Here is a 27,010-nt window from a genome sequence, read left to right as displayed (position 1 = left end):
TAGAAGCCAGGGGGTGTAGTCCATTTCATGGCCTGCCTCCTGTGACAGCTAGGAAATGCTTCCCCCAAAGCTTTCGCCCACTGCTCCTATGGCTGGCCTCTGGAATGCACAGGATAAACCCTCCCCTCTTCCATCAGTTACTCAATAAATGTTTGTCGAGGACCCCTCAGCGCGATAGGGAGGCAGAACTCATACACCTGAAAAGAGACAGAGAAAGCAAGTGTGGAAATAAACAAAGACCACCCACAGGAGAACACAGGCAATTTGCTCAGAGCTTGCTCTAGCCAGGGGGTCAGCCACCACCACTTGTGCTTGGCAGGGACTCAAAGGCAGGCAGGGGTGTGGGAAAGGTTTACAGTGGACAAAATGTACGGCCTCAGGTGTGCCCTGAGGGAGGCTGTTGGCACGCAGAAGCTGGAGATGGGCTAACGAGAGATGGGTGGTCTCTGTCACTGGTTTGGGGGCATATTTGACTTTTCCTGGTTGGACCTGACCTGGAAAAGGGAAGAAAAATAGGAAAGCTGGCAGTCATTGACCAAGTCCTGACCCTCCTGGACCAGTTGCTGCAGAAGCTGTGGTTTGGCTTCATGGGCTGGCTGCTGCAGAGGCTGCGGCTCACAGTTCTCTTGTCACACGTGGTCTGGCCCGAGTGTGTTTGCATATTCAGTCTCTCACAAAGCCATGGGGAGAGGCCCTTGAATTGTCCAGCCACATACTGGGGATGAGGTGAGGGATGGGAACAGGTATTTCCGGGACAAGTGGCCCAGAGCCCAGGCCTCCACATTCTTCTGTGCCCTCAGCAAGTCGAGTTCCTGAACAGACTGCTTTTCAGGTGGGACCAGCCAGAGGTGGCAACCCTTGAGCATCCGTGTGAAAGGAACCTAAGGCACCCTCAGCCTTGCCCTCTCTTTCCAGAGTTTTCCGTTTCACTCTGGCTTCTGTCTTGCAGAGGCTGCAGGGGGACGAGACCCAGCCTTCAGCTCGGGAGGACTCAGAAGACTGGCTTTCAGTGCACAGCTTAAAGTTTGAGAAGCTCACCCTGGCTGACCTGATAAGACAGGGCACCGCCGTGCTGTAAGTCCGAAGCCGTTCCCCGCACCCCTGAGCCTGCAAGGACCCTGCCAACTGCGGGGCCAAGAGACCCCTCTCATAGGTTTTTGCCTCTTCAGGGAGGAGGGCAGCAACGTCATGAGGAAAATACACTTCTCCACTGAGATCATCCACCAATTTGAATCCAAGCTCTCTGAGTAAGTGTGTTTCTCAGGGTCCTCCCAACACTCCCAGAGCTCAAGAACCACCTCATTTCAGCAGCCTGAAAGTAACTTTGCCCAAACAACCATCTCTGTGGGAACTTGGGCGGGTCTCTTCCCACTTCTAGCCCCAAATTCCTCTTTTCTCAAATAAACAGGTTGGCCCACATCAGTTTTTCTCCATCTTTTAAAATCCACGGTCTCTTTGGATGAACACATAAAACCTCACAGCCTCATTTGATGTTTAATGGTGAAGAGTGACCGCTTTCAAAGACAGCTTAGTTGAGTCCATCGTTTTGCAAATGTATGTGAAAAATACGCAGGCTCCCCACTCCTAAACTGGATTTTAGCAGCACATGTGTACATTCCATCGCTGCTGTAGCCATCGACGATCCATGATTACTGATTGCCTGAGGTTTCTTAAAAGGTAATAATAAAAATTAATAGCCAACATTTATTAATGTGTGAGGAATTCTGCTAAGGGCCGCATGCATTATCTTATTTAATCCTCACAACTCGAAATATAGTTTTATTATCAAGCCAGTTAACCAAAAATCAATTGCTAAATGACCAATTTTTATTGGGTTGGAAGGTTGAACAGATTTTAAAGAATTCTGCAATATTTTGGCGATAGGGTTTAATTATGAATCCAGCATTTTAGGGAATGTTCAGCTCTATTCAGTTAACCGATCATTTGGCAAATTGATTTTCAGATAATTACCTTTCAGGAAATTGATTTTTGGCAAATTGACGTGAACAGAGTTCTATTATTATCTTCATGTTGAAGATGATGAAACTGGAGCTCAGAGAGGTTATCGTACCTACCCAAAGTCACACAGCTAATAAATGGCAGAGTAGATCTCAAAGACAAATACGTCTCATTATGAAGCTCATTCTCAGCTCTATCCATACTCATGTATGCCTTAGGACTCTATCCACCAGCCACTGCCCCTTTGATTGGATATGATTCCATATCCAAAGGTGTTCCCTGCCCTTCTCGAGGTCCCCAAATCCTACCTGACCTCAATGAAGGCAATTCAGTTGAGGAAAGTGATGAGTCCTTACCTTAAGCACCTGTTACATGCTGGTCTCCAAACAGCCATTGGCATGGTTTGCAATAAGGGAAGTTCAAGACGTTGCCCCGACTACTTACTTTTCGGAAACTAAGTTTTTTGTTCATCAATCCCCGGGGAAGCTGCACTGAACTTCCGCAGTTGTGCATTTATGACCATCTCCACGTGACGGAAGTCTCACCTGAGAAGACACAGCTTTGAGGAGTGTCCTTCCACCTTCCTCATGAGAACGCACGACCCCGTCCTGCACAGGCCTGCCCTGTCTCTACGCCACCCCGTGTTCCCCAAACCATGGTCATTTATAACGTAAACTGTGTCACCAAAGACCAGCGTCCACACACTTATCTCCTTCACAATCCCCGCTGTCCTTCACCCCTGGCAAAACAATACGTTCACTTTTCTTTTTGCTAGATCTTTGTCTTATATTCTCCAAACATCTTAGATACCTTTAAAAAAATTCCTGTCTACGTCTTCCTTCCATGTGTGTGAGTGGCTGTTGCTCAGGGATGAAGCTGACCTTGGGTGACAGGCCTTTCTGGTGTTTTGACAGAGCTGTTGAACTCTATCAACAGAGAATTCAGTGGCTCACAGAAAACAGCAAGAAGGTAACACGTGGATTTCATTCTTTGCCCCCGTTCACTGATTCCATCTATATTTGTTAGACCCCTTTCAGCTGTGAGTGACAGACCTCCAAGTTAAATTGGAGCTAAAATGAGAATTTCTTGACCTACATAAAGGAAAAACCCAGACGCAGCTGTATCCAGGGGCTCAAATGATGCCATCTCTTTGTCTCTGGGTTCTGCTTTCCTCTGGGTCGGTTTTATTCTTGGGAAAGCTCTCCTCAGTCTTGGAAAGATGCTCACCAGCCAGAGTGACATGTGGAAAGGGACCTCCCTTCCTTTCCCAGTACACACTCTCAAGTCCTGGGATTGACTCCCGCTGGGCCCAGGGGATGAGATATACTAACTGGCCAGGCCTGGAAGTAGTGCTCACTGCTGGGGAAAACCAGGGGGTGGAGGCTGTGGGGGGAGACTGGGTAAGTCCCCCCAGACCTCCGGGACTGGGAAAGGGAGACAGATGGCTGCATATGGAAAGCCAGAGTGCTGTTACCACAAGGGGAAACAGTCCCGGGCAGCTGAGAACAGCAGGTGTCTCCTAGACCATTTAGCCTCAGACCCACAGGGAGATTTACACGACTAAGGCTGGTCATCTGCACGTAACTTTTCTTCAAAGTTTGATTAAACGTTTTCCCTAGAGCCAGAGGGTAGAAGGGTGATCATGAGGAAATTAACCTTTGATTTGCTTTCTTACTTGTTTTAGCCTGTTTCCTCTAACTGATACTTTTCTAGCTCACCATTTGCTTTCACCCAGGCAGTGTCTGGAGAAATGTTTGGTTGCCACAAATGGGAAGGGAGGTTGCCGGGGAAGCTGCTAAATATCTTACAATGCAGAGGCCAGCTCCCCGCCACAGAGAATTATCTGGCCCAAAAGGTCAGTAGTGCCAACGTTGACAAACCCTGGTGTAGATAAAGAAGAAAAAGGAAGATGGAACCCTAGCCCAGAGCTTCTCAAACGCTACTGTGCAGCCAAATCCCCTGGGGGGAGGGGTGGGCGGGATCTTGTTAAAATGCAGACTCTAATTAAGACGTAAGGCTGGGGTGGGACTTGAGCTTCTGCGGCTAACAAGCTCCCAGGCGGTGGTAATGCTTTTGTCCATGGCCAACACCTTCAGGAACAAGTTTCCAGGGCGTTCCAATTTTTAGTCTCCGGGAGGAGGGGGAGAGTCTGTCTAGCAGAGGAGATGAGGAAGGCCTGGCCAGCCAGTAGAGGGGAAAGCGGGAAAATGTGCCCTGAAAGATGAGGTGGACTCACTAAGTGCTTCGACTTGCCAAATTCTTGACACGGCCAAACTGTGTCATATGCTACTCAGAGTTCAAGAAAGTTGAGAACTTAGATCTGACCATCGGGTTTGGCAGGAGCGAGGTCACTGATCACCTTGACCAGTGTGGCTTCAGAGGAGTGGGGAAGTGAGAGCCTAATTTGAGTGTGTCGCAGTGAAATGGGAGGTCAGGAAGCGTTGCTAAAATGGGAAGCAGAGAAAGAAAGTGGTAGCTGGAGGGAGAGATGGGGTCCTGAAAAGTTTATTTCCTTTTAAAGAAGGGCAACGTTATGGCCTCTGTGTGTGGTGCGATAGATGGGGAGGAACTGATGATCCAGGAGGAGGCATTATTCTGGAAGCAAAGTCCCTACTTGGCAGAAGATCCAGTAATGCAAGTCAAAGGGTTGGCCTTGGGGCTTTGAGAATTGGCCTTAGATAGCTTGTAACAGGAAAAGGCAAAGCACGAGGCACGTGGGGGCGGGTAGGTTGGTAGATTCTGAGTGGAAAGATTTAAAGTAACTCTTCAGTTTGTTTTTTGTTTTGTGAAATTGGAGGCAAAATCACTTGCTGAGAGAATGCAGAAGGGGAAGGCTGGAGGTGTAGGAGGCGTAAAATACGCATCTCTGGGAGCAGAGAAGTGAATTGAACAGGAAAATGAAGTAGCCAATAGCAGGACTTAAGGCAAAAAGCATCAGATGGAACCTCCTGCCCCTAGAGAACCAACCATTTCATATGACTGAAAATTCCAATTCACAATGCAGCTGGAACAGGACGAATAGTTCCGTGCAGAGTCAAACGGCATTGACGCGGAGTTAGCAATAGCTGTTAGAAACGTAACTAGAAACTCAGAAATACCGCTGCAGCCAGCGAGCTTAACGTGTCTGCCTTTGACCGGTAGAGCAGGTAGGAAATAAATAAAGATATAAGAAATGAAATAAGAGAAGCTGATGTAATTAGATAGCAAACTTTATATCTTACAAAGGATGCTTTTTCTATAGCCTCCAAATTTTCTGTAACGAACATGTATTCCTTTATAAGAGTTAACAGTAAATATTAACAACAACAAAAAACTTTTAAAGAACAGGCTGCCACAAAACAGGAGCAGATAATGCCCGGAGCTAAAGACAGGACATGGGGTTTTGCTTTTTCCTCTATCAAACGGGCCTTCTTTCAGCTGCTTCTTGTGGAGGTTTCGAACTTCCGCATCACGTGGAGAGGCTCAGTGCAAGGCTTAAGAGAAGCAGAGTTGTGCTGGGTATTTCCGCATGCCCCCTTTGGTTTTAGGCATTTGGCCTCATCAAGGGGGCCAGAGTCGGCATCCTCATTGACGTGTCAGCCATCAACAGCAGTCCTCAGACAGAAGAGTTCCAAAATGACCTCGTGGTAAGTCTCTGGCACAGAGAAATACCTGGAAACACCCCACCGCCTCCCTCCACTTTGTGAGCTTGCGAACTGGCTTTGTTTAGAGCAAATGCAAAGTGAGGTGTTTTACAAAGAACAGTTCACACTTAATTAGCACCTGGCGGTTAAAAAAATATGTTGAGTTCTGCAAAACCCAACCACAAAGGCAGTTTTCAGTTGCAGTGTGAGCTTCTAGTATTCTCACTACCGTAGTCCCTGCTAACTGGATATTGCCTCAAGGGCCCCGGTTCCCTGGAAAGAAGGTGTTAAGATAGAAATCAGTTGGACTGACTCCGGCACAGCGTTGGATGGGCTTCTTGGCCCTTTCCAGACGGAGGAGCTATTCTGGTTTCTTTGACATGTCCGTGACAGAGAAGCCAAGAACTCTAGAGTCACATGACTAAGGTCAAATCCCAGCCGCCTCCACCACTTCTGAGCTCTGTGACCATGTTACCTGATCTCTCTGTGCCTCAGTTACCTCATCTGTAAAATGGGCATGATAACAGTGGCCACCTCACACAGCTGCCCTAGGATGAAAGGCGTTCATGCGGGTTAAGTGCTTGGTACAAACTCTGGCATGGAAAGAACCTCTGTAAAGTCTCCATGAAGTAACATAGAGTCCATTTTCTTATGGAAACCCTGGAGCTTTGGAAGGGACCTTAGCAGCAGTAGCTGGTTCAAGGATCTCTTATAGGGCTCAACATGGGCCCGCCATCCAGACTGGTTCCCTGTTCCTGGTCTCAGCAGGTATCAAGGAGCAGGTGTCAGTGCAGGCTGCCCTTCAGGATAAGTCCTCAGGGCCGAGTATCCAAAGAGCCCCCAGGTAGGCTGGTTGAATACTGGCCAGGATAAGGCCCATTTTGGTGGCCTGCAGGTGAAATTTCTAGCTAGCCAGGAATAAGAGGGAGGAGTTACCTTACTGCTGGATATTCACCAGCTACAGCTTGAGAGCATCAAACAGCACGATGTAGTGCCCATTTTTCTGTCCCCGCCTCACAAGCTTTGGAGAGAAACCACTGACCGACCCCTGTCCTCCCTGGGTGCCACAGTTCAGTGCCAAGGGTCCACCCATAACACGCTGAGATGGGTAGCCAGGGTGTTCATCCCACCCGCACTCGTGACCCAAGTGTGCAGCAGCCCTAAGGGCTGCTCCAGAAGAGAACGTCAGTCTGCAGTCAGTGGGGGTGCATGAGGGCACAGCCTTCCAGCGCCATGGGCCAGTCCACAGGCTGAAGGCCCAGGCCCCGCCCCCAGGCTGAGATGGGCAGCCAAGGTGCTCACTCTGTACCCCCATGAAACCCAATGGACAGAACGCAAATGTCAGCTGGGGGCCACTAAGCTTCAAGTGACCCTGTTTGAGCACAGCTCACACCCTGCAGAGAGGGCCCAGCCATAGAGTGAGAGGTGAAGCGAGGCTCCATGTGGCCCCTGGCTGTGGGAGCCAGAGATGTCCTTTTGTCTGCCAGAGCCTCGTTGATGAGCAGCTGAGCCTCAAGGAGAAGCTGTATGTCCTGTCCTTCGGCACCACCACCAGTGCCCTTTGGCCAGACCCGGTGGAAGTCAAGGCCTCCACGTGAGTGACAGCCCAGGCTTGGCCAGGATGTGTACTTGTTCGTTTTCCTCCCTACGTGTTAGTGTCTGTAGTCCATGATTAAAATGCAAACCCAAGACCCCAACAGATGTGTGAGTCCACAGGGATGATTTGCAAAAGCAAAACACTGGGAGCCAGTAGCTTTTGGAAAAACGGTCACCCTCATGAGCAAACCACAAAAGGAAAGAGAAGACAACCGTGAGCCACCATTTTTACCCAGCAATCTAGCAAAGATAGTTTTACTATGAAAATAATACATGCTCATTTTCAAAAATTCAAACAGTATGAAAGGATAAATAATACTAAATGGATCTCCCTCTCAGCCCAGTTCCCCCTTTCCGCCCAGTGACAGTTTCTTCTATCTGCTTCCATGGTCTCACATACATGCATCTGTGTGTTTATCCTCTTTTATTTTTTTTTATTTTATTTTTTTTATTAATGTTATGATAGATTACAACCTTGTGAGATTTCAGTTGTACATTTTTGTTAGTCATGTTGTGGGTACACCACCTCCCCCTCTGTGCCCTCCCCCCACCCCCCCTTTTCCCTGGTAACCACCGATCAGATCTCCTTATCAATATACTAACTTCCACCTATGAGTGGAGTCATATAGAGTTCGTCTTTCTCTGACTGGCTTATTTCGCTTAACATAATACCCTCGAGGTCCATCCGCGTTGTTGTGAATGGGCCAATTTTGTCTTTTTTTATGGCTGAGTACTATTCCATTGTGTATATATACCACATCTTCTTTATCCAATCATCAGTTTCTGGGCATGTAGGCTGGTTCCACGTCTTGGCTATTGTAAATAATGCTGCGATGAACATAGGGGTGCAACGGACTCTTGAGATTTCTGATATCAGGTTCTTAGGATAGATACCCAGTAATGGGATGGCTGGGTCATAGGGTATTTCTATTTTTAACTTTTTGAGAAATCTCCATACTGTTTTCCATAGTGGCTGTACCAGTTTGCATTCCCACCAACAGTGTATGAGGGTTCCTTTTTCTCCACATCCTCTCCAACATTTGTCACTCTTGGTTTTGGATGTTTTTGCCAATCTAATGGGTGTAAGGTGATATCTTAGTGTAGTTTTTGATTTGCATTTCCCTGATGATTAGCGATGATGAACATTTTTTCATGTGTCTATTGGCCATATTCATATCTTCTTTTGAGAAATGTCTGTTCATGTCCTCTGCCCATTTTTTGATCGGGTTGTTTGTTTTTTTGTTGCTAATCAGTGTGAGTTCTTTGTATATTATGGAGATTAACCCTTTGTCAGATAAGTGGCTTGTAAATATTTTTTCCCAATTAGTGAGCTGTTTTTTTGTTTCAATCCTGTTTTCCCTTGCCTTGAAGAAGCTCTTTAGTCTGATGAAGTCCCATTTGTTTATTCTTTCTGTTGTTTCCCTCAACTGAGGAGTTACAGTGTCCGAAAAGATTCTTTTGAAACTGATGTCAAAGAGTGTACTGCCTATATTCTCTTCCAAAAGACTTATTGTCTCAGGCCTAATCTTTAGGTCTTTGATCCATTTTGAGTTTATTTTGGTGTGTGGTGAAAAAGAATGGTCGATTTTCAATCTTTTGCATGTGGCTGTCCAGTTTTCCCAGCACCATTTGTTGAAGAGACTTTCTTTTCTCCATTGTAGGCCCTCTGCTCCTTTGTTGAAGATTAGCTGTCCATAGATGTGTGGTTTTATCTCTGGGCTTTCAATTCTGTTCCATTGATCTGTGGACCTGTTTTTGTACCAGTACCATGCTGTTTTGATCACTGTAGCTTTGTAGTATGTTTTGAAATCGGGGATTGTGATTCCGCCGGCTTTGTTTTTGCTCAGGATTGCTTTAGCAATTCGCGGTCTTTTGTTGCCCCCATATGAATTTTAGGATTGTTTGTTCAATTTCTGTGCAGAATGTTCTTGGGATTCTGATTGGGATAGCATTGAATCTGTATATTGCTTTAGGTAGTATGGACATTTTAACTATGTTTATTCTTCCAATCCATGTGCAAGGAATGTCTTTCCATCTCTTTATGTCATCGTCAATTTCTTTCAAGAAAGTCTTATAGTTTTCATTGTATAGATCCTTCACTTCCTTGGTTAAGTTTATCCCAAGGTATTTTATTCTTTTCGTTGCGATTGTGAATGGGATTGAGTTCTTGAGTTCTTTTTCTGTTAGTTCATTGTTAGTGTATAGAAATGCTACTGATTTATGCACGTTAATTTTATACCCTGCTACTTTGCTGTAGTTGTTGATTATTTCTAATAGTTTTTCTATGGATTCTTTGGGGTTTTCTATATATAAGATCATGTCGTCTGCAAACAGCGAGAGTTTTACTTCTTCGTTACCTATTTGGATTCCTTTTATTTCTTTTTCCTGCTGAATTGCTCTGGCCAGCACCTCCAGTACTATGTTGAATAGGAGTGGTGAAAGTGGGCACCCTTGTCTTGTTCCTGTCCTCAGAGGGATGGCTTTCAGTTTTTGTCCATTGAGTATGATGTTGGCTGTGGGTCTATCATATATGGCCTTTATTATGTTGAGGTACTTTCCTTCTATACCCATTTTACTGAGGGTTTTTATCATAAATGGGTGTTGGATCTTGTCGAATGCTTTCTCTGCATCCATTGAGATGATCATGTGGTTTTTGTTTTTCATTTTGTTGATGTAGTGTATCACGTTGATTGACTTGCGGATGTTGAACCATCCCTGTCTCCCTGGTATAAATCCCACTTGATCATGGTGTATAATCTTTTTGATGTATTGCTGTATTCGGTTTGCCAGAATTTTGTTGAGGACTTCTGCATCTATGTTCATCAGTGATATCGGCCTGTAGTTCTCCTTCTTTGTGTTGTCCTTGTCAGGTTTGGGGATCAGAGTGATGTTGGCTTCATAGAATGTGTTAGGGAGTGCTCCGTCTTCCTCAATTTTCTGGAACAGTTTGAGGAGAATAGGTATTAAGTCTTCTTTGAATGTTTGGTAGAATTCTCCAGAGAAGCCGTCTGGTCCTGGACTCTTATTTTTGGGGAGGTTTTTGATTACCGTTTCTATTTCCTTACTTGTGATTGGCCTATTCAGATTCTCCATTTCTTCCTGATTCAGTTTGGGGAGATTGTAGGAGTCTAGGAATTTGTCCATTTCTTCCAGGTTGTTCAATTTGTTGGCATGTAGTTTTTCATAGTATTCTCTTATGATCTCTTGTACTTCATTGGTATCTGTTGTGATTTCTCCTCTGTCATTCCTAATTTTATTAATTTGAGATTTCTCTCTTCTTTTCTTGGTGAGTCTGGCTAGGGGTTTGTCAATTTTGTTAATTCTTTCGAAGAACCAACTCTTTGTTTCATTGATCCTTTCTATTGTCTTTTTTGTTTCAATATCGTTTATTTCTGCTCTTATTTTTATTATTTCCCTCCTTCTACTGACTTTGGGCTTTGTTTGTTCTTCTTTTTCTAGTTCTGTTAGGTGTCGTTTGAGGTTGCTTATGTGAGCTTTTTCTTGTTCAGTGAGGTGAGCCTGTATTGCGATGAATTTCCCTCTTAGGACTGCTTTTGCTGCATCCCAAATGATTTGGTATGTCGTGTTCTCATTTTCATTAGTCTCCAGATAAAATTTGATTTCTTCTTTAATTTCTTCAATGATCCATTGTTTGTTGAGAAGCGTGTTGTTTAGTCTCCACATTTTTGCACCTTTCTCTGCTTTTTTCTTGTAGTTGATTTCTAGTTTAATAGCATTATGATCAGAAAAGATGCTTGATCTTATTTCAACTCTCTTGTATTTATTGATGTTTGCTTTGGTTCCCAAAATATGGTCAATCCTTGAGAATGTTCCATGTGCACTTGAGAAGAATGTGTAACCTGCTGTTTTTGGATGAAGTGTTCTATATATATCTATTAAGTCCATCTGGTCTAATTTTTCATTTAATTCTATTATTTCCTTGTTGCTTTTCTGTCTGGATGTTCTGTCCATTGGTGTTAATGGTGTGTTGAGGTCCCCTACTATTATTGTATTGTTGTTGATGTCTTCTTTTAGTTCTATTAAGAGTTGCTTTACAAATTTTGGTGCTCCTGTGTTGGGTGCGTATATATTTATAAGTGTTATGTCTTCTTGGTGGAGAGTCCCTTTTATCATTATATACTGTCCCTCTTTGTCTTTCTTTATCTGTTTTGCTTTGAAGTCTACCTTGTCTGATATTAGTATAGCGACACCTGCTTTCTTTTGTTCATTATTAGCTTGGAATATTGTTCTCCATCCCTTCACTCTGAGTCTGTGTTTGTCTTTGGGGCTGAGGTGTGTTTCCTGGAGGCAGCATATTGTTGGATCTTGTTCTTTGATCCATCCTGCCACTCTGTGTCTTTTGATTGGGGAGTTCAATCCATTTAAATTTAGAGTGATTATTGAGATGTGGGGGCCTACCACTACCATTTTGTGTCTTGTTTTCCGGTTTTCTTCAATTTCCTTTGTTTCTCGTCCCATGGTTTAATCTGTTCTGATGTAGAGCTGCTACTCTCTGTTGTTGTCCTTCTACTTATCTCCTCTGCTCTTGGTTTTGTAGCCCCTTTCCTTTTTTGGATTTTTCAGGAATGAGTGTTTTCCTGAGGATTTCCTGTAGCGGAGGTTTTGTGGCAATGAACTCCCTTAATTTTTGTTTATCTTGGAAAGTTTTTATTTCTCCATCGTATTTGAAGGATATTTTCGCTGGGTAGAGAATTCTCGGCTGTAGATTTTTGTCCTTCAGATTTTTGAATATATCATTCCACTCTCTTCTAGCCTGTAAAGTTTCTGCTGAGAAATCTGCTGATAGCCTGATGGGGGTTCCTTTGTAGGTTAGTTTCTTTTGCCTGGCTGTCCTTACTATTTTCTCCTTGTCGTTGACTTTTGCTAGCTTCACTACTATATGCCGTGGAGTTGGTCTTCTTGCATTGATAAAGTTTGGAGATCTATTGGCTTCTGTCACCTGAAGATCCATCTCTCTCACCAGATTTGGGAAGTTCTCAGCCATTATTTCTTTGAATAGGCTTTCTGCCCCTTTCTCCTTCTCTTCTCCCTCTGGAATACCTATAATCCTTATGTTGCATCTCCTAATTGTGTCTGATAATTCTCGGAGAGTTTCTTCATTTCTTTTTAGTCTTGCTTCTCTCTCCTCCTCTGCCTGCAGCAATTCTATATTGCCATCTTCCAAATTGCTAATTCTTTCCTCCATATTATCGGCCCTACTGTTCAGAGCATCTAGATTTTTCTTAATCTCCTCTATTGTGTTCTTCATTTCCAATATTTCTGTTTGGTTCTTCTTTATCGTATCAAACTCTTTTGTGACATAGCTCCTGAACTCGTTGAGTTGTCGGTCAGAATTCTCTCTTAACTCATTGAGAATTTTAATGATGGCTGTTTTGAAGTCATCATCATTTAGGTTATATATCTCATTTTCTTTGGGATTGTTTTCTGTGTATTTGTTACTTTCTTTCTGTTCTGGAGATTTAATGTATTTTTTCATATTGCTTGATGTTGTTGATTCGTGCCTCCACATGGAGATAGAGTTTAGTTGCTCCTTTCACTTGTTTCAGCTGCTGCGGTGGGGGAGCAGCTGTTTATACTACTCCAACCAGGAACCCTGTCCGCAGTTGCTAACTGGGCCTGGGCCCCTCCTCGTAGCCACAGTGGCCCTTTGGATTCCCTCCTCTGCCATGGGGGCCGTCACAGGGGGGCTTCAGGCTGCTGGTGCCTACTGTTGCAGCCCACCTAGATGTGCTCTCTCCTTGGGGTCTGCAACGGTGTTATGGGCTTTTCCAGCGGCCAGGGGTGGGATCACTTATATTTGCCGCTCCATTGCTTTCGGCACCCACAAAATCTCACTTGTCCTCTATGGGTCGCAGGAGAGCTATTGGCATCTTCTACAGTCTGTGGTTAGTTCACCTAGCTATGCTGCTTTTGCCCTGGGGTCTTCCAGCCTTGTGGCTGCCAGCTGGGTGCCTTCTACTGGTGCTGTGCAGAGGCTTTCCCTAAGGCTGCTGTGAGCCTGTAGGGTTTCCCCCTAGGCTACGAAGCTGGGTCTCTGGAACTCCCCCCAGCCCCAGTCCTCTCCGAGATCTCCAGCTATCCCTAGTCCCACGGGGCGGGCAACAGCAGCTGGGGGTCGCCCCACCCTCTGGGATTCTCTCCGGGACTCTCCCGGAGCCGTGAATGCTGGGCGTGGCCCCTCTGCTAATGGCAGACAGAGAGTTTTGTCTGCTGCCTGGGCGGAACTCCGGAGCTTCCCCTCCGGGTCGCAGAGCCGGCCTTTGAAACTTTCCCCAGCCCCTGTCCTCTCCGAGATCTCCGGCAATCCCTACTCCCACGGGGCGGGCAGTGGCAGCCGGGAGACCTCCGTACCCTCAGCGACTCTCTCTGGGACCCTCCGGGCGCCGTGAACACCAGGCGGGGTCTCCCCGCCAATGGCGGGGAGAGACTCTCCCCACGGGCTCAGGTGTGCAACTCCAAAGTTTCCCTCTGCGTTTAGGAGTAATTGCGGGGGGTTTAGGTAGGGTTCTGGTCACCTGTTTCCACCGTCGCTCCTCTGTTGTGTGCTCGCTCCTGCCCTAGATGTGTGTAGATCCTCTGGGGGCGTCCGTTGGAAGAAAGCCGCTTGTGGGTACTAGGCTGCTCGGTCGGGGTCGGAGAGTTTTCACCTATTTCCACATCCTCCCAGAGGAAAATCCGTCCACCTTCCGATGCATAGTCACGTGGGTATCTCAGACATCCTGAGATGCTGTCTGGATATCCTTTGTCAAGTGATAAGTGTCCAAATAGTTGTAGACTCGAAGGGGGAGAAACAAAGAGGACTACTCACGGCGCCATCTTGGATCTTCCTATCCTCTTTTATTTAAACAGAAACACGAGCATGTTACACTGTTCTCCACCCTGGCTTGTCACCTAATCTTGAATAGCCTTCTCTCTCAGTACACACAGACCTACTGCATTCTTTTTAATGGCTATATACTATGCCACTGCATAGACGTACTACAATTGAACCAGTCCTTTATTTGGGAGTTTCTCATTTGCAGTTTTTTGGGGGTGTGGGGGGAGAGGAAAGGTGTATAAGAATTTCTAATTACTTATGCCAGTAAGCATAAATTTCTCTTTTATGAAGGGAATATGCTTGACCACTCATGTATTAGGTACCATGCTAGGCCCTTCGCACATACGATCTTATTTAATATTTATAGCCAAAACGTGGAATAGGATTATTATCCCCATTTTGCAGATGAGAAAACTGGGACTCAGTTAGGGAACATGCCCAGAGGAGATTCCAGGACAAACCACGTGCTTGAATTGTCCGGGACAGGGTCCCCTTGCCCCGCGCTGGCTGCAATGAGCAACACTTTTGAGTAGGGAAGAGCCCAGTTCTGGCAGCACTGGCTTTGAATCCCACTCTGACAGTTACTGGGTGACCTTGACCAGTCCTTTAACTCTCTCCTTAGCAGAAAGAGGCCAAGTGACTGAGAACCCTCACTGAGCTGTTGTGAAGATGAAATGAAAACTAAGTACCTGGCATGTGGCAGGTACTCAGTGAATGAGCGCATTTTTTTCTGAGATTTCCACTCTAGTTTCACCCCTGATCTCCGGAATGCTGGACCTGGAAGTCACCTTGAGATCATCTAGCCAAGAACTCCTCAACTTCAGTCATTGCTTCCTTTGTGATTTTTGTCATATTTCTGCCACTTGTACTATTATTTGCTCTGCCACTTGCACTATTATTGATTTTTTAAATATCAACTCTATATTTATTATTGAAGGAAATTCTGTGAATATCATAAGTGAGAAGCCCATCTCACTTGCCATAGTTAGAAAGTAGTCATAAAAATAAATACAATGAAAGCAAACAAAACAATGATATTACATTCCAGCTTGAACCTGTTGGCTTGAGAAGGCGCTATGCCTGGGATTTGTTCTCTCTTTGTTGAAAAGGGAGACTCAACAGTTATGTAATAACAAAAGACAGACTTCTGACAGTAAGCTGAGTTTTTTTTTTTTTTTTTTTGGACAGACTGAAAGAGAAACGGAAAGAGCAGAAATCTCTCACTGTACCACGTGAGGTCTTTAACCAAGAACGCACTGTGTTAGGGCGTTTCCCTTCTCATGAGTGATGTGTATCCCAGTCCACGTGGGATGCAGTCCCACAGCCACAGTACCTTCTCTCAGAAACCTCTGAGGGTTAGGGGCTTAACTCGATGCTCAGGCTGAGGTCTGCCTTCCAGGAGGGCTGGGAGGGTGTCTGGGGAAGAAGGAACTTAGCCCCAGACCCTCAGACATCAGTCAGTAGAAGCTCAGGTCCTAGAATCAGACCAGGTCTGAAATCTCAGTGTTGCCAGATGCTTACATTATCACCTTGGGCAAGTCATAACTCTGAGCCTCAGTTTCCTCATCTATAAAATGGGAATAAAGGTATTGCCTCAAGGAATTATTAGGCTTCAATGAGCTCATATCTGTCCTGGGCCTGGTATTTAGTAAGGGCACTGTGATGAGATCGCTGTTGTCTTCTCCATTACTGTCTCCCTCAGCCTCCAGGAACTCAAGCTCTGGGTAAAGAAACTGCAGCCTGATGTGGGCAGCAATCTGCTACAAGCCCTGAAGAAGATCTTCGCTGTAAAGGAGCTGAATTCTCTGGTGACCATAATGGGAAGCTGGTAGGTCTCCTTTGCTAAGTGGGTGACAGACTAAGGAGGCCAGAGAACCAAAGCATTGTTTGAGAAAAGATCATCAGCATGACTCTTCCCATGCACTTGAGAGAATGATTGTGTTCACAGGCTGGCTGTCCATAGATGTTGGGGCAGGACAGCCAGGCCAGGCCTGCGGTCCCTCTGCCCTGCATCTTACACAGGTGACCTGGGACACAGGTGGTCAGTGGGATTCATAAGATGTTCCCTGGGAATTAGCATTTTGCTGTGGAATGTCCTCAGAGGGATTTGACCTGGGGTGCCCCCTTCCCTTCTTCCATCTTCTCCCAGCCCAGATCAGCCTTCTGAAATCCTGTCCGACTACATCCAACAGTCCGTCGTGGGAAGGGGCCTCATCACCCACATCATCACCTACAAATGCGACCACCAGGTGCCCCCTGTAAGTACCCAAGATTCTCCAATGTTTCCCTTGGATTGGCCATGGTGAGCTGGGCCGGTCTTGGAGGACAGGCCACCCTAGCTGTGGACAAGAACATGACTCTCCTTGTGTCTAGTTCTCTCTTTGGTAAGATGAGAAGCGTTGGACAGTTGGGAGGTTCAGTCAAGAAGAAAGCTCTTTAGAGTATTGGTGTGGCCCTACTGAGGGCTGATCTGTCATCATCCCTGCAGGCTGTCCTAAGGAACCTTGCAGAGGCTGTCGGGGGCTACTACCACTGCTACAGCCCAGAGACGGAGGTAAGCCCTTCTGCCAACACGCTGCCCTCTCCTCCCTCCCTGCCTGCCTGCCTCCAAGGCTGTGCCCATGGGATCTGGGCCAGGACAGACCACGCTATGTACTTGCTTCCTCCCACCCCTATGCTCAATGGGTTTACCCAGGTGTAATCAGGTTAAAATGAATATGTGGCAAGAACAGGGGCAACATGACGTCACAAGAAATCTTTTGGTCAGCGTGTATGATGAGTTGATTGCACGCTGGTGAGCCTGGAGGCCTTTTGAAGCCTGGTGGGTAGAATCATGAATCTCTATCCAGTTACCATTGACATGGGCCCCACCCCTACCCCTGCTCTCACCAAAGCTCTGAGTCTGAAAGCTGCCTCAGTCCTCTCTCCTGGATAGACCCCCAGCAATCAATTCTGAATGAGCAATTAATTCTCTACCAATCTATCCATCAGTGTCCTTGTCCAAGTTAATGATAACACCCCATGCCCACAATGGAGGTAACAATTAGCAAATGTGTGTGTAGGTCTGTGTGGCAGGTTGAGACGCCAACCATCTATCCAGCTCACAGGCTGTGCTTTGCCTGCTAACCATTCATAGCCATGAGCAAATGAATGTTTGCACCTCACAAATATGTTCAAGTGTTGCGAAGTCTAGCATTTCACACCAAGGAGCCAGGGTCAGGCAACATTTTCCTGGGCCAACACCGCTTCTCTGTTTGTGGGGGTCACAGGCTACAGGGGCGAGGAAGGTACAGTAAATGGACGAAAAGGGCGGGTTTAAGAAATATTTTATCTTAAAGTCTGTGGCCCTCTTGGCATATCTACTGTTTTTCTGCTCTGGGTAGAGATATGGGCACAACAAATTTCACTGTCCTCTTTAGTATAAGCAAAACAACCGTGCGAGGATGACAAAAAATTATGACTCTGATGGGGGGGCGGCAAAGTGGTGGGGCCTGCGGTGAACTAGTCGGCTCATGCCCCATCGAAAGAGACGCCTCTGCTGAGCCCCAGCTGATCGTTGCTTTGTAGGCATGTGACCTCAGTGTTGCTACGTCTTCCAGTTTTTCCAGCAGGGCCAGAAATCTGGATTTTGGGGTGTGATTTCTCTCCATTTTTAAAAAATTGAGGTGAAATCCACATAACATAAAGTTAACCACTTTAAAGTGAGTTCAGTGACATTTAACACAGTCACAGCCTTGTGCAACCACCACCATTGTCTAGTACCAAAACATTGTCATCACCCCGAAAGGAAACTCTGCCCATTGAGCAGATGCTCCCCATTCCTCCTCTCCCACAGCCCCTGGCAACCACCAACCTGCTTTCTGTCTCTATGCATTTACCTAGTCTGGAGATTTCATTTAAATGGAATGCTGTACCTTTGGTGTCTTTCAAGGTTTATCTATGTGGTAGCATGTATCAGAACTTTGTTCATTTGTATGCTTGAATAATATTCCATTTTCTAGATATCCTACATTTTGTTTGTCCATTTATCAGTTGACAGACATTTGGGTTGTTTCCACCTTTTGGCTATTGTGAACCGCTATGAACATTGGTGTACAAGTATCTGAGTCCCTGTTTTCAATTATTTTGGGTATATACGTAGAAGTGGAAATGCTGTGTCATGTGGTAATTCTATGTTTTATCTTTTGAGGAACCACCCAACTGTTTTCCACAGCGGCTGCACCATTTTACATCCGCACCAGCAATGTACAGGAGTTCCAATTCTCTGCTTCCTCGTGGATACTTGTTATAGTCCCTTTATTATTATTCTTATTATCATTATTATTATTATTATTGGGTGTAAAGTGTTTCTTCACTTTTTTAAGGGTAGACAATGCTTCAATTGTTTAAAAACACTGCGGGCCAATACTGCACAAGAGGGACACAACATGTTTGCAAGCTCTGTCTGGCACACAGACCCCAGTGTATCATGTCTGATTTAAAGACTCTGCCAAGTGACCCCTGGATGGCTGATTGCTCCCACCACCCCCAGATCTGTACCAGCCGGGAGGTGGACGAGCTCCTGGCAGAAATCCAGAAGGCTCAGAACCTCCTGGGCCACGTCCAAGCCCTCCACCACAGCACCCCCTGGGATGAGCTGACCTGCATGATGAGGGAGGTAGGTGATGCGAAGGAAGATTCTGGGACCTCCTCCCAGAGACTCTCAGCTGGCCTCACTCTATTCTCCTTTCTCACCTGTCTCTCAGAGGCATGGCTCTGAGGCCCCCATGTCCCGAAAGTGGAACAGGGCAGAGCCCCGCCCTCTGCTGTAGCTCACAGCTCTCAGCCGGGTGGGCTGGGCGAGCCCTCCACTGTGCAGGAAAGATCCGGGTGCATTTTCTAACTGAAAAATGTATTTCAGAGAAAAGCCAGCAGGCTTCTGCCACCTCTTCCACCTGCCACTGTCCCCTCCCTTCCCCCAATTTGAGGAATGATGAAAAGCTCAACCACACAGAACAGTCTGTCTTAAAGGAGATCTTTCCCACCCAGCACCTCATTCAGGGCAGATGTCCCTGCCGGTGACTTGGTTAACTTAACATCAGCAGCATAGTTCAGGCAGCTCCAGGCCACAAGCACCATGACCAGCTGTGTGCCGTTTAGACTGTGCAGGGAACTGAGGCGTGGACAGACGAGGAACGAATGCATTTGTAACTTCACTGAATGAAGATGTGGGTGTGAGGACCAGACATTTCGGCCTGGCGGGATGTAGTGAAAGAAACACAGCACCTCGACTGGGGTCTGAAATTTTAGTTCCAGCTCTTCTACTGGCTCTCTGTAAACCGTAACAACTATCAGTCTTGTAATTATAACAGTTCTCAGGTACTGAGTGTACTTTCTAAGATAGGCACGATGCTTAATTCTTTAAATGCCTTATTCTATCTTTACAACAACAGTCGGCGGTGGGTACTTTACACTTTACAGATGACAAAACTGAAGTTAAGAGGTTAAATGATTTCCGCATGATCACAGAGATAGAAATAGATTGAATTTGAATCAAACCCAGGTCTTTCGAATGCCAAAACCTTGCCAGGAGTTTCCCAAAATGAAATGCATGTACTATTTCTGATTTGCAAGATGATTATAAGGTGATACATGGATTAAATTTTTTTTTTTTGAAGATTAGCCTTGAGCTAACATCTGCCACCAATCCTCCTCTTTTTTGCTGAGGAAGACTGGCCCTGAGCTAACATCTGTGCCCATCTTCCTCTACTTTATATGTGGGACACCTGCCACAGCGTGGCTTGACAAGGAGTGCTTTAACTTCTCAGGACCTCAGGTTTTCAGTTTGTAAATGTGGGCTCGATCAGGGCTCCCTATCTGATTTGGTGTAGGAGTTACTTTTTAGTTCCCATACCTCATATTTTGAGCTCATGGAGAGGCCACCTGTGATCTTAGAGTCCCAGGTGCTGATCTTAATGGTCAGGGTGGGGAAGGGACGAGGAGGACTGACAAATGAAAGAGGGAACGAGTTGCTGGGGACATTTCCCTCTTCCCCTGGAAATTCGGGAAGTCTCCAGAGAAGGGGATGGGGGTGGTGGAAGGGAAGGCATAACTGCCTTTAATTTACCAGGTAAGGTTTTACATGCTCCGCTTAGGGAAGCCGGGTGGGTGGGGGAGACTGAGGACTTTTTAGCTTTAAAATACAATTATGTAACGAGGATTTTAATTTTAATTTTAATTTAGCTTTCCACAGAGATTGCAAAAGGGCCACTCACAAGTCTCTTGCCTAAACCTCCAAAGCATGAGGCGCCCCTCACCATTGAGTTCCCAAACTTGGACAAGACTTCTGCAGAATGGCTCAAGATCAATGGCCTGAAAGGTACATCCCAAAAGAGGGCAGAAGCCAGAACTAAGGTGACTGACTACCAGGCCTGAATCCTCTAGGGCTTCAAGAGTGGTGCCTCAAGCCCCACTATTTATTTTTACAGCCAAGAAGTTAAGCCTTTATCAGGTTCTGGCACCCAACGCATTCTCGCCCGTGGAGGAATTTGTGCCTATTCTCCAGAAAACAGTATCATCAACTATCCATGAGGTAACTCAGATTCAGAGTTCTCTCGGTCCTCTGCAGGGGAGCTCCTCTGTGGCATTTCCCTTCTTAAATGGTCGGGAAATAAGAGTCATAAGGCAGAGCCCAAGGAGCAGGGGCCTGAGGGCCTGGAGTAGGATGCAGGCTTTCCACCCAGGCCTCCAGAACTCTCATCAAATCCACTCTAACTGCTGTTTCTCACAGATCTGAAAATGGAACTTGGGAGATGAGGGTAAGATGGAGTAAACTGGGTACCACGGTCTCCTCCTCTGTGAAGGTTTTCCTCTCTCCACCCAGAACACACTCACTCCCTTTGTGTCCTCTCTGTACCTTGTACTGACTCCTGCTATAGCTCATATAATGTGTGTATTTATTACACATCTAAATCCCCACCAGAGTATGAGCCCTTTAAAAGGAAAAACTCTTCTCCAACTCTGTATCCTCAATTTCTAGTACAAATGAGCACTCAATGAATGTTTACTGGACGGCTGAGTGGGTAGAAGGAAGGATGGAAAGAAGGAAAAGAAAGAGGAATGGGTAGATGGATGGAAATGTTGATGATGAATGAACAGGTAAAAGGATGAATGGATGACGGATGGATGGAAATGTGAACAGATGGAAAGATGAAAGGAAAAAATGGAAGGATGGATGACAGGATGGAATTTAAAAAGATGAATGTAAAATTTAAGTAAGGATGGAGAAATGGAAGGCAGGAACAATAGGTGAATAGAAAGATCAGTGGAAAGATGGAAGAATGAAAGGAAAGAGAGGTGGTGTGGCGGATGTATAGTTCTAGCAGTGGATGGATGAGTGACTAGAGCGATGGAGTCATAGTTAGAGATATCAGTATAATGACTTGGTGGAAGATGAAAGAAAAGATGAATAAATTTAATTTTCAGTGTCCTTATCTGGGTTCCCAAACCTAAGAACCCATGCCAGTATGTTTTAAGTTCTCCAACTCTGCTATTACGAAAACCCCCAACCATATCTTGTAATAAACTCTGATGTTCAGAAGAGCTTCCCAAGAAGGCAGCCTGCTTGCTGTCAGGCATGTTCATTCAGGGGACCGCTGTCCTGAAGGCACTCTGCTGCCAGCTCCAGACAAGGCCGTGGCCTGGCAGAAGGAGACGTAGTCCGACCCCACATGTGCTCAGATGTGGCCATTTCCCTCTCCTGTATCTGATTCGGAGAGTCCAGTGCCCAAATTAAACTTAAAATCATTCCCCACATGTGCTTCTGTTCGCCTGCTCCCCTTCTTGGCCGCGCCTGAGTGCAGAAAGCGATGGTACAATTTGAGTGGCATGACGGGACAGTGAAGAACGTCCACGTGGACCCGCCGTTCCTCTATGAGTACCAGGTCAGCAATGGGTCCAACAGGTCAGAAGATGGGGTGCGGGAGCAGGGAATGGGAGGGAGGCACCAGTGAATGTGGAGACAGCGAGCCATTGACTGAACTCTCTCTTGTAAACAGAAACTGTCCACCCACAGGCATCTCTGGTATCAGGGACCTGGATGCCTAAAACAAAAGTCTCTGATCCTTTGGGGCGAGATCTACCTCCTCTCCCTGTTGAGGCAATGAAATATTTAACTCTTCTCTTCCTGGTCTTGTGGCAGACTCATTTCATGATTTAGCGCAATGTTTATATTGCCTGATTACCCATGGCCTTGACACGCTGTTCCCAGAAGGCAACTGGGGTACGCTCCCTTCCCCCACAGACCCCTTAATCAGCCATCCTTTGCATAGTCGCTCACTGTCTGTGGCCCTTGCGTTTGCAGAAACAGCTCAGCAGAGCTATGCGGATGTACGAGAGGCGGATCGAGTGGCTTTCCTTGGCCAGCAGAAGAATCTGGGGCACTGTTTGTGAAAAAAGGTACCTTCTCCTAAGCAGTGCTCTTATCCCTTGTGGGTCTGGTGTGGGACACAGCACTTATTCTACTCATGAATTCCCTATTGGTAGCATCAGAAATCATCACTGAGATTAAGGATTAGATTAAGAATAAGATTTCAGCCATCACTCCGCAGAACCCCTGGAGGAAGAAGTCACCACCATCATCAGCAGCATCAATAATATCACCATTGTGCCACTCAGCATTCTTTCCATTAAAAGGCAACCGAAACTAACTGTAAATTGGCTTCACCAAAGAGGGAAGTCTGGTTAAGGAAACTGAAAATTCTAGACTAGAGGCCGGCCCAGTGGTGCAGCGGTTAAGTTTGCACATTTGCTTTGGCAGCCTTGGGGTTCGCCAGTTTGGATCCTGGGTGTGGATCTACTCACTGCTTGTCAAGCCATGCTGTGGCAGGCATCCCACATATAAAGTAGAGGAAGATGGGCATGGATGTTAGCTCAGGGCCAGTCTTCTTCAAAAAAAAAAAATTCGAGATTAGGTTTGATAAGTGTCTTCAGGCATGGCTTGATCCAGAGGTTCATGCATGTCAGGAATCTATCTCTATCTCTCAGCTCTGCTTTCTTATCTGTTGGCTTTCTCAGGCAGATATTCCCCTCCAGGTGGCAAGATAGCCACTTGAAGCTGCCAACTTACTTTCTGGCAGTTTAGCACTCTCAGGGCTTAGGGCACGGGCCCATCCATGAGCTGTTCACTCTGGCCGTGTGGGAATGTGTGTGTGTGTGTGAGATGTTCTGATTGCCTAGGGTTAAATGCCCACCCTTGAAGCTTAGGATGGGGTCAGCTCCACTCACCTCAAATGGACTGATAGGGGCAGAAGTGATTGCCAAAGGAAAATCAGGCTTCTGTTGCCAGAAGAGGTAATGGATGCTGAGTAGGGAGAAGCAATAGGTGTCCATTATAGCTATCATTATCATTCTATACCTTATGTGATTTTACCATTTACAAAATATTACAGTTTGTAATATTATACATCTATTATATTATTTAATTCTTAAAGCAATCCTATAACGAGTCTCATTATAGTTTATAGTTAAATATTCGAAAAATCAGAGAGGTTTTGTGACTTGCCTAAGGCCACACAGGAAGTGCGGCTTGAACCAAGGACTTCTGACTCTAAATCCAGTGGATTTTCTTTTGCTATCCATAGCTGTCTCAAAATGAGAATGGAGGGAGGAGGTGGGAATGAAAGATCTGAAGTGATGAAAGAAGGCTGAATGGGGCTAAATATCTTCAAATAGAGAAAGGAAACAAAAAGATACGAACATTTCCCCAGAGGCCCAGATACGCCTAATTCCCCATCTAACTTGTTTACCTTGTTTCTGTTTTCCCTGCAAAGACCCCGGCCTATAATAATACTGATGCTGGTGCTTTAAAACAAGGAACTGTGTGAAAAGCATTGTACGCAGCCCCATAAACTGTCTCCACCCTGCGACTTTATTCCGTGATAGAACCTCCTGGGAGAGAAGTTTCCACGACCCGCTTAGTCTCCTGTTGTAAATCTACTCTATTGACCTCAAACCATGAAGAAGATTTTGGCCAGCTGTGACTTTGGCATGTAAAATTCCCCTGGAAAACACTTTAAATAGTAAAATGGAACAAAATAAACCCTATCTGAGAGATTCAGTTCTCCTCTTAAAGCTTGTGTTTCTTTTTAGGGTGGTTATACTGCTGGATATCTCTGCGACCAATTCCATGTACATTATTCATATCCAGCACTCCCTGCGGCTGCTGCTGGAGGAGCAATTGTCCAACAAGGACCACTTCAACATCATCGCGTACGCTCCCCGATCCCGGGCGGGGGAGGTCATGTGGGTTTGGTGCCCTCGCTGGGCTGAGGCTTCTGGCAGGTAGCTGGACGACAGTCGTTATGAGCGCCCAGCCTCCCAGAATGGCCATCAGTTTATCTGATTTGAATGATCTTGTTTGGGGCATTGAATAATTAAATGGTTGCAGGACAGTCCCACTGGGGCGAAGGTGATAAGTGGCCCCAAACACACTGCTTGATCAGCCAGGATAAAGTAACTCAGCCCATTGCCCCATTTGGCTTCCAAGCTGATGAGCACAAAAGAGAAAAAGAAGGGCCCCCAGGCGTGCCCCAGTCTTAGTTCCCAGCTCCGGTCTAGCAAGCCACAATATTGCAAACATTTAAGATTCCACTGCTAAATTTTAATTATATATAGAACTATATATAATTAAACTATAATATATATTTAAATTATATATTTTTGCATAAAATAATTTTATATATAAATTTGAACTATAAATAAATTTAAAATTTAAAATATAAATATTTTATATATAAATGATATATTTAACTATATATACTCAAATTATATACAACTGTATATATTTGTATTATATATAGTTATATATAATTACATAGTTATATATTATATATAGTTCAATTATATATAAAATAGTTATATAACATGTTATATGTATTATATAGTTATATATAATTTAAATATTTAGTTATATATTATATATAGTTAAATTATATCTATTATATATAGTTACATATAATTTAAATATATATAGTTTTATATTTTTTTGATTGCATACCATTTTAACTAATTAGGGGAGAAAGAGAAAAGGAACCTACTTAAAGGAAATGTTTTTATACAACTTCACATCAAACGGAGTATTCTAAACCTATTAAGTCAGCAGTTAATATTATATATTATTCTGTACCAAAGCCTAATCTTTCCCTAATAAGTTCTACAGAAGAAATGCTTAGAGAAACATTTTAGGCAATGTTTTCATTTATTTATTTATCTATCCATCCAGCCATCCATCCATCCAACAAACGTTCACTGGAAGCCCGCCACATAGCAGTTGCTGTGTTGGGCATTAGGGATACGGAAGGTAAAGCACACAGTCCCTGTCCTCAAGGCACTTATGGCCTAGCAGTGGGAGACAGGCTGGTTAAGAAATAAGTCCAATAAGTGTTTTCTGTAGAAATAGCTGGAAGGCAGGATATGGGACTGTGAGGGCCCAAAGGCAGGATGAGTCCTTTCCACCTGGGCAGAGTGACGTCAGGAAGTTTTCCTAGGGGAAGTGACCCTTTAACTGAGTGTTGACAAATGGGTAGGTGTTTGCCTGGCACTCGGGAGTGATGGGGGCAATGGGGAGGAAGGGCATTCCAGGTACAGGGAATGGCATGAGCAGAGGCACATGAGGTACTAGGGAACTTTGAGGGACCATCAGGTATTCAGTATGGATATGGGGTGAGAGGGAGAGACTGTGCATGACAAAAAGCCCCAGAAGATGGAGGATTTATATAGGCCATGCTCAGGAGTTTTTATGCTATGGGACCTGTAGGCATTAAAGGATTTTAAGCAAGGTAATAATCTTGAAATGCTTGAGCAATAAGATAAAGGGCGAATTGAAGGGTGAAATACTGGAGGAAGGGAGACCAGCGAGGCTACTGCAATAGTCTGCAGTAGTGTAGAGGGGGCTTGAGCCACGGCTAAGGGCATGGAAGAAAGCGATGTGGGGAGAGGTGCTGGGAGTTAGAAGCTACAGAACGTAGTCATTTTTGGGCTGTAGGGGATAAGGGATGGAGAAGCAAAGATGTGCCAGGTGGAGCAGATTTAAGAAGTGGAAGATGGGTCTAAACGTGTAGAGTTTGAGATTCGCAAGAGTTTGGAGATTCTCTTGTTAGGAGCTCCAGTGAGGGGTTCTAGCCAGGAAACACAGGTTTGTGGGCCATCAGCATTTTGGTTATATGGTTGAAAACATGGGAGAGCATGAGTTGCACCTGTGGAGATGTGAAGACAACCAAGACAGAACTTGCATGAAGGTACTGACGTTTGGAGGGTGGGGCAGGGGAACACAAGAGAGGAACAGCCGGAGAAGGAGGAGGGAAACCGGGAGAGGAGGGTATTGGGAAGCCAAGGGGAGAAGCATCTTAGAAAGAGACAGAGTTTGATCCTGCAGAAGCAAGAAGGAAGGAATCCATTGAATTTGGCAATAGAGCTCACTGATAGGAAAACAAGAGAGAATTGTTTTGCAATTCAGTTTGTCAAATATTTCAAAGATTGATAATGCCCAGTGCTGGTGATGATATGATGAAAAGGTGCTCTTGGAAAGTGTCGGTGGAAGTGTAATTTGGTATAGCCCTTGTATTAAATTTTTTAAGTGTATATTCTTTGTTCCTTTAATTAAATCTTTGTGAATTATCTGAAGGAAACACTAAGATGAGTGTGCAAAGATAACTGCGCAGAGATGTTCAACACAGAATTCTAATAGTAGATATACCTGCAAACAAATTGTGTGACCATCAAGAGGAAATTGGCAAAACAACCTGACAGTGGGATACCATGCAACCATTCAAAAGAATGAGATTTACGAGGGTGCATTTAGAAAAATGCCCTCAATAAGACCAAATGAAAGAAAACAAGAAGATTACAAATAGTATATATTGTATAATTCCATTTCTGTAAATATACATTGACCTATGCATTTTTTTTAATCCAAAGGACTATAGAGCAAAAGTTAACAGAAAATTTTTTCTGGGGA

General features: G+C 45.2%; 1 protein-coding gene across 10 annotated transcripts in view; it reads left to right on the top strand.

Moving 5' to 3' along the window:
• VWA3A (von Willebrand factor A domain containing 3A) overlaps window positions 1-27,010 on the top strand; it is a 55,703-nt gene that overhangs the window by 7,794 nt on the left and 20,899 nt on the right. For 6 of the 10 annotated variants that reach the window (XR_011494267.1, XR_011494266.1, XR_011494268.1 and 3 more), the window contains 14 exons: window positions 950-1,074; window positions 1,170-1,247; window positions 2,874-2,928; window positions 5,487-5,585; window positions 7,070-7,176; window positions 15,719-15,844; window positions 16,166-16,274; window positions 16,505-16,570; window positions 18,548-18,673; window positions 20,239-20,374; window positions 20,484-20,587; window positions 21,858-21,938; window positions 22,358-22,452; window positions 24,145-24,264. Coding sequence is in view for 7 of the 10 variants with exons in the window: in XM_070484773.1 (XP_070340874.1) it covers window positions 950-1,074; window positions 1,170-1,247; window positions 2,874-2,928; window positions 5,487-5,585; window positions 7,070-7,176; window positions 15,719-15,844; window positions 16,166-16,274; window positions 16,505-16,570; window positions 18,548-18,673; window positions 20,239-20,374; window positions 20,484-20,587; window positions 21,858-21,938; window positions 22,358-22,452; window positions 24,145-24,264 (1,427 nt within the window). In the remaining 3 variants the exon portion in view is untranslated. Of the gene's footprint in view, window positions 1-949; window positions 1,075-1,153; window positions 1,248-1,408; window positions 1,678-2,873; window positions 2,929-5,486; window positions 5,586-7,069; window positions 7,177-15,718; window positions 15,845-16,165; window positions 16,275-16,504; window positions 16,571-18,547; window positions 18,674-20,238; window positions 20,375-20,483; window positions 20,588-21,857; window positions 21,939-22,357; window positions 22,453-24,144; window positions 24,265-27,010 lie in introns of those variants that run through there. The other 4 variants (XM_070484776.1, XM_070484775.1, XM_070484777.1 and 1 more) reach the window with 4 other exon arrangements.

This window comes from Equus asinus, chromosome 14 (assembly GCF_041296235.1).
Source record: "Equus asinus isolate D_3611 breed Donkey chromosome 14, EquAss-T2T_v2, whole genome shotgun sequence".
Lineage (NCBI taxonomy): Eukaryota > Metazoa > Chordata > Mammalia > Perissodactyla > Equidae > Equus > Equus asinus.
This window is presented reverse-complemented; position numbering and strand designations above follow the sequence as displayed.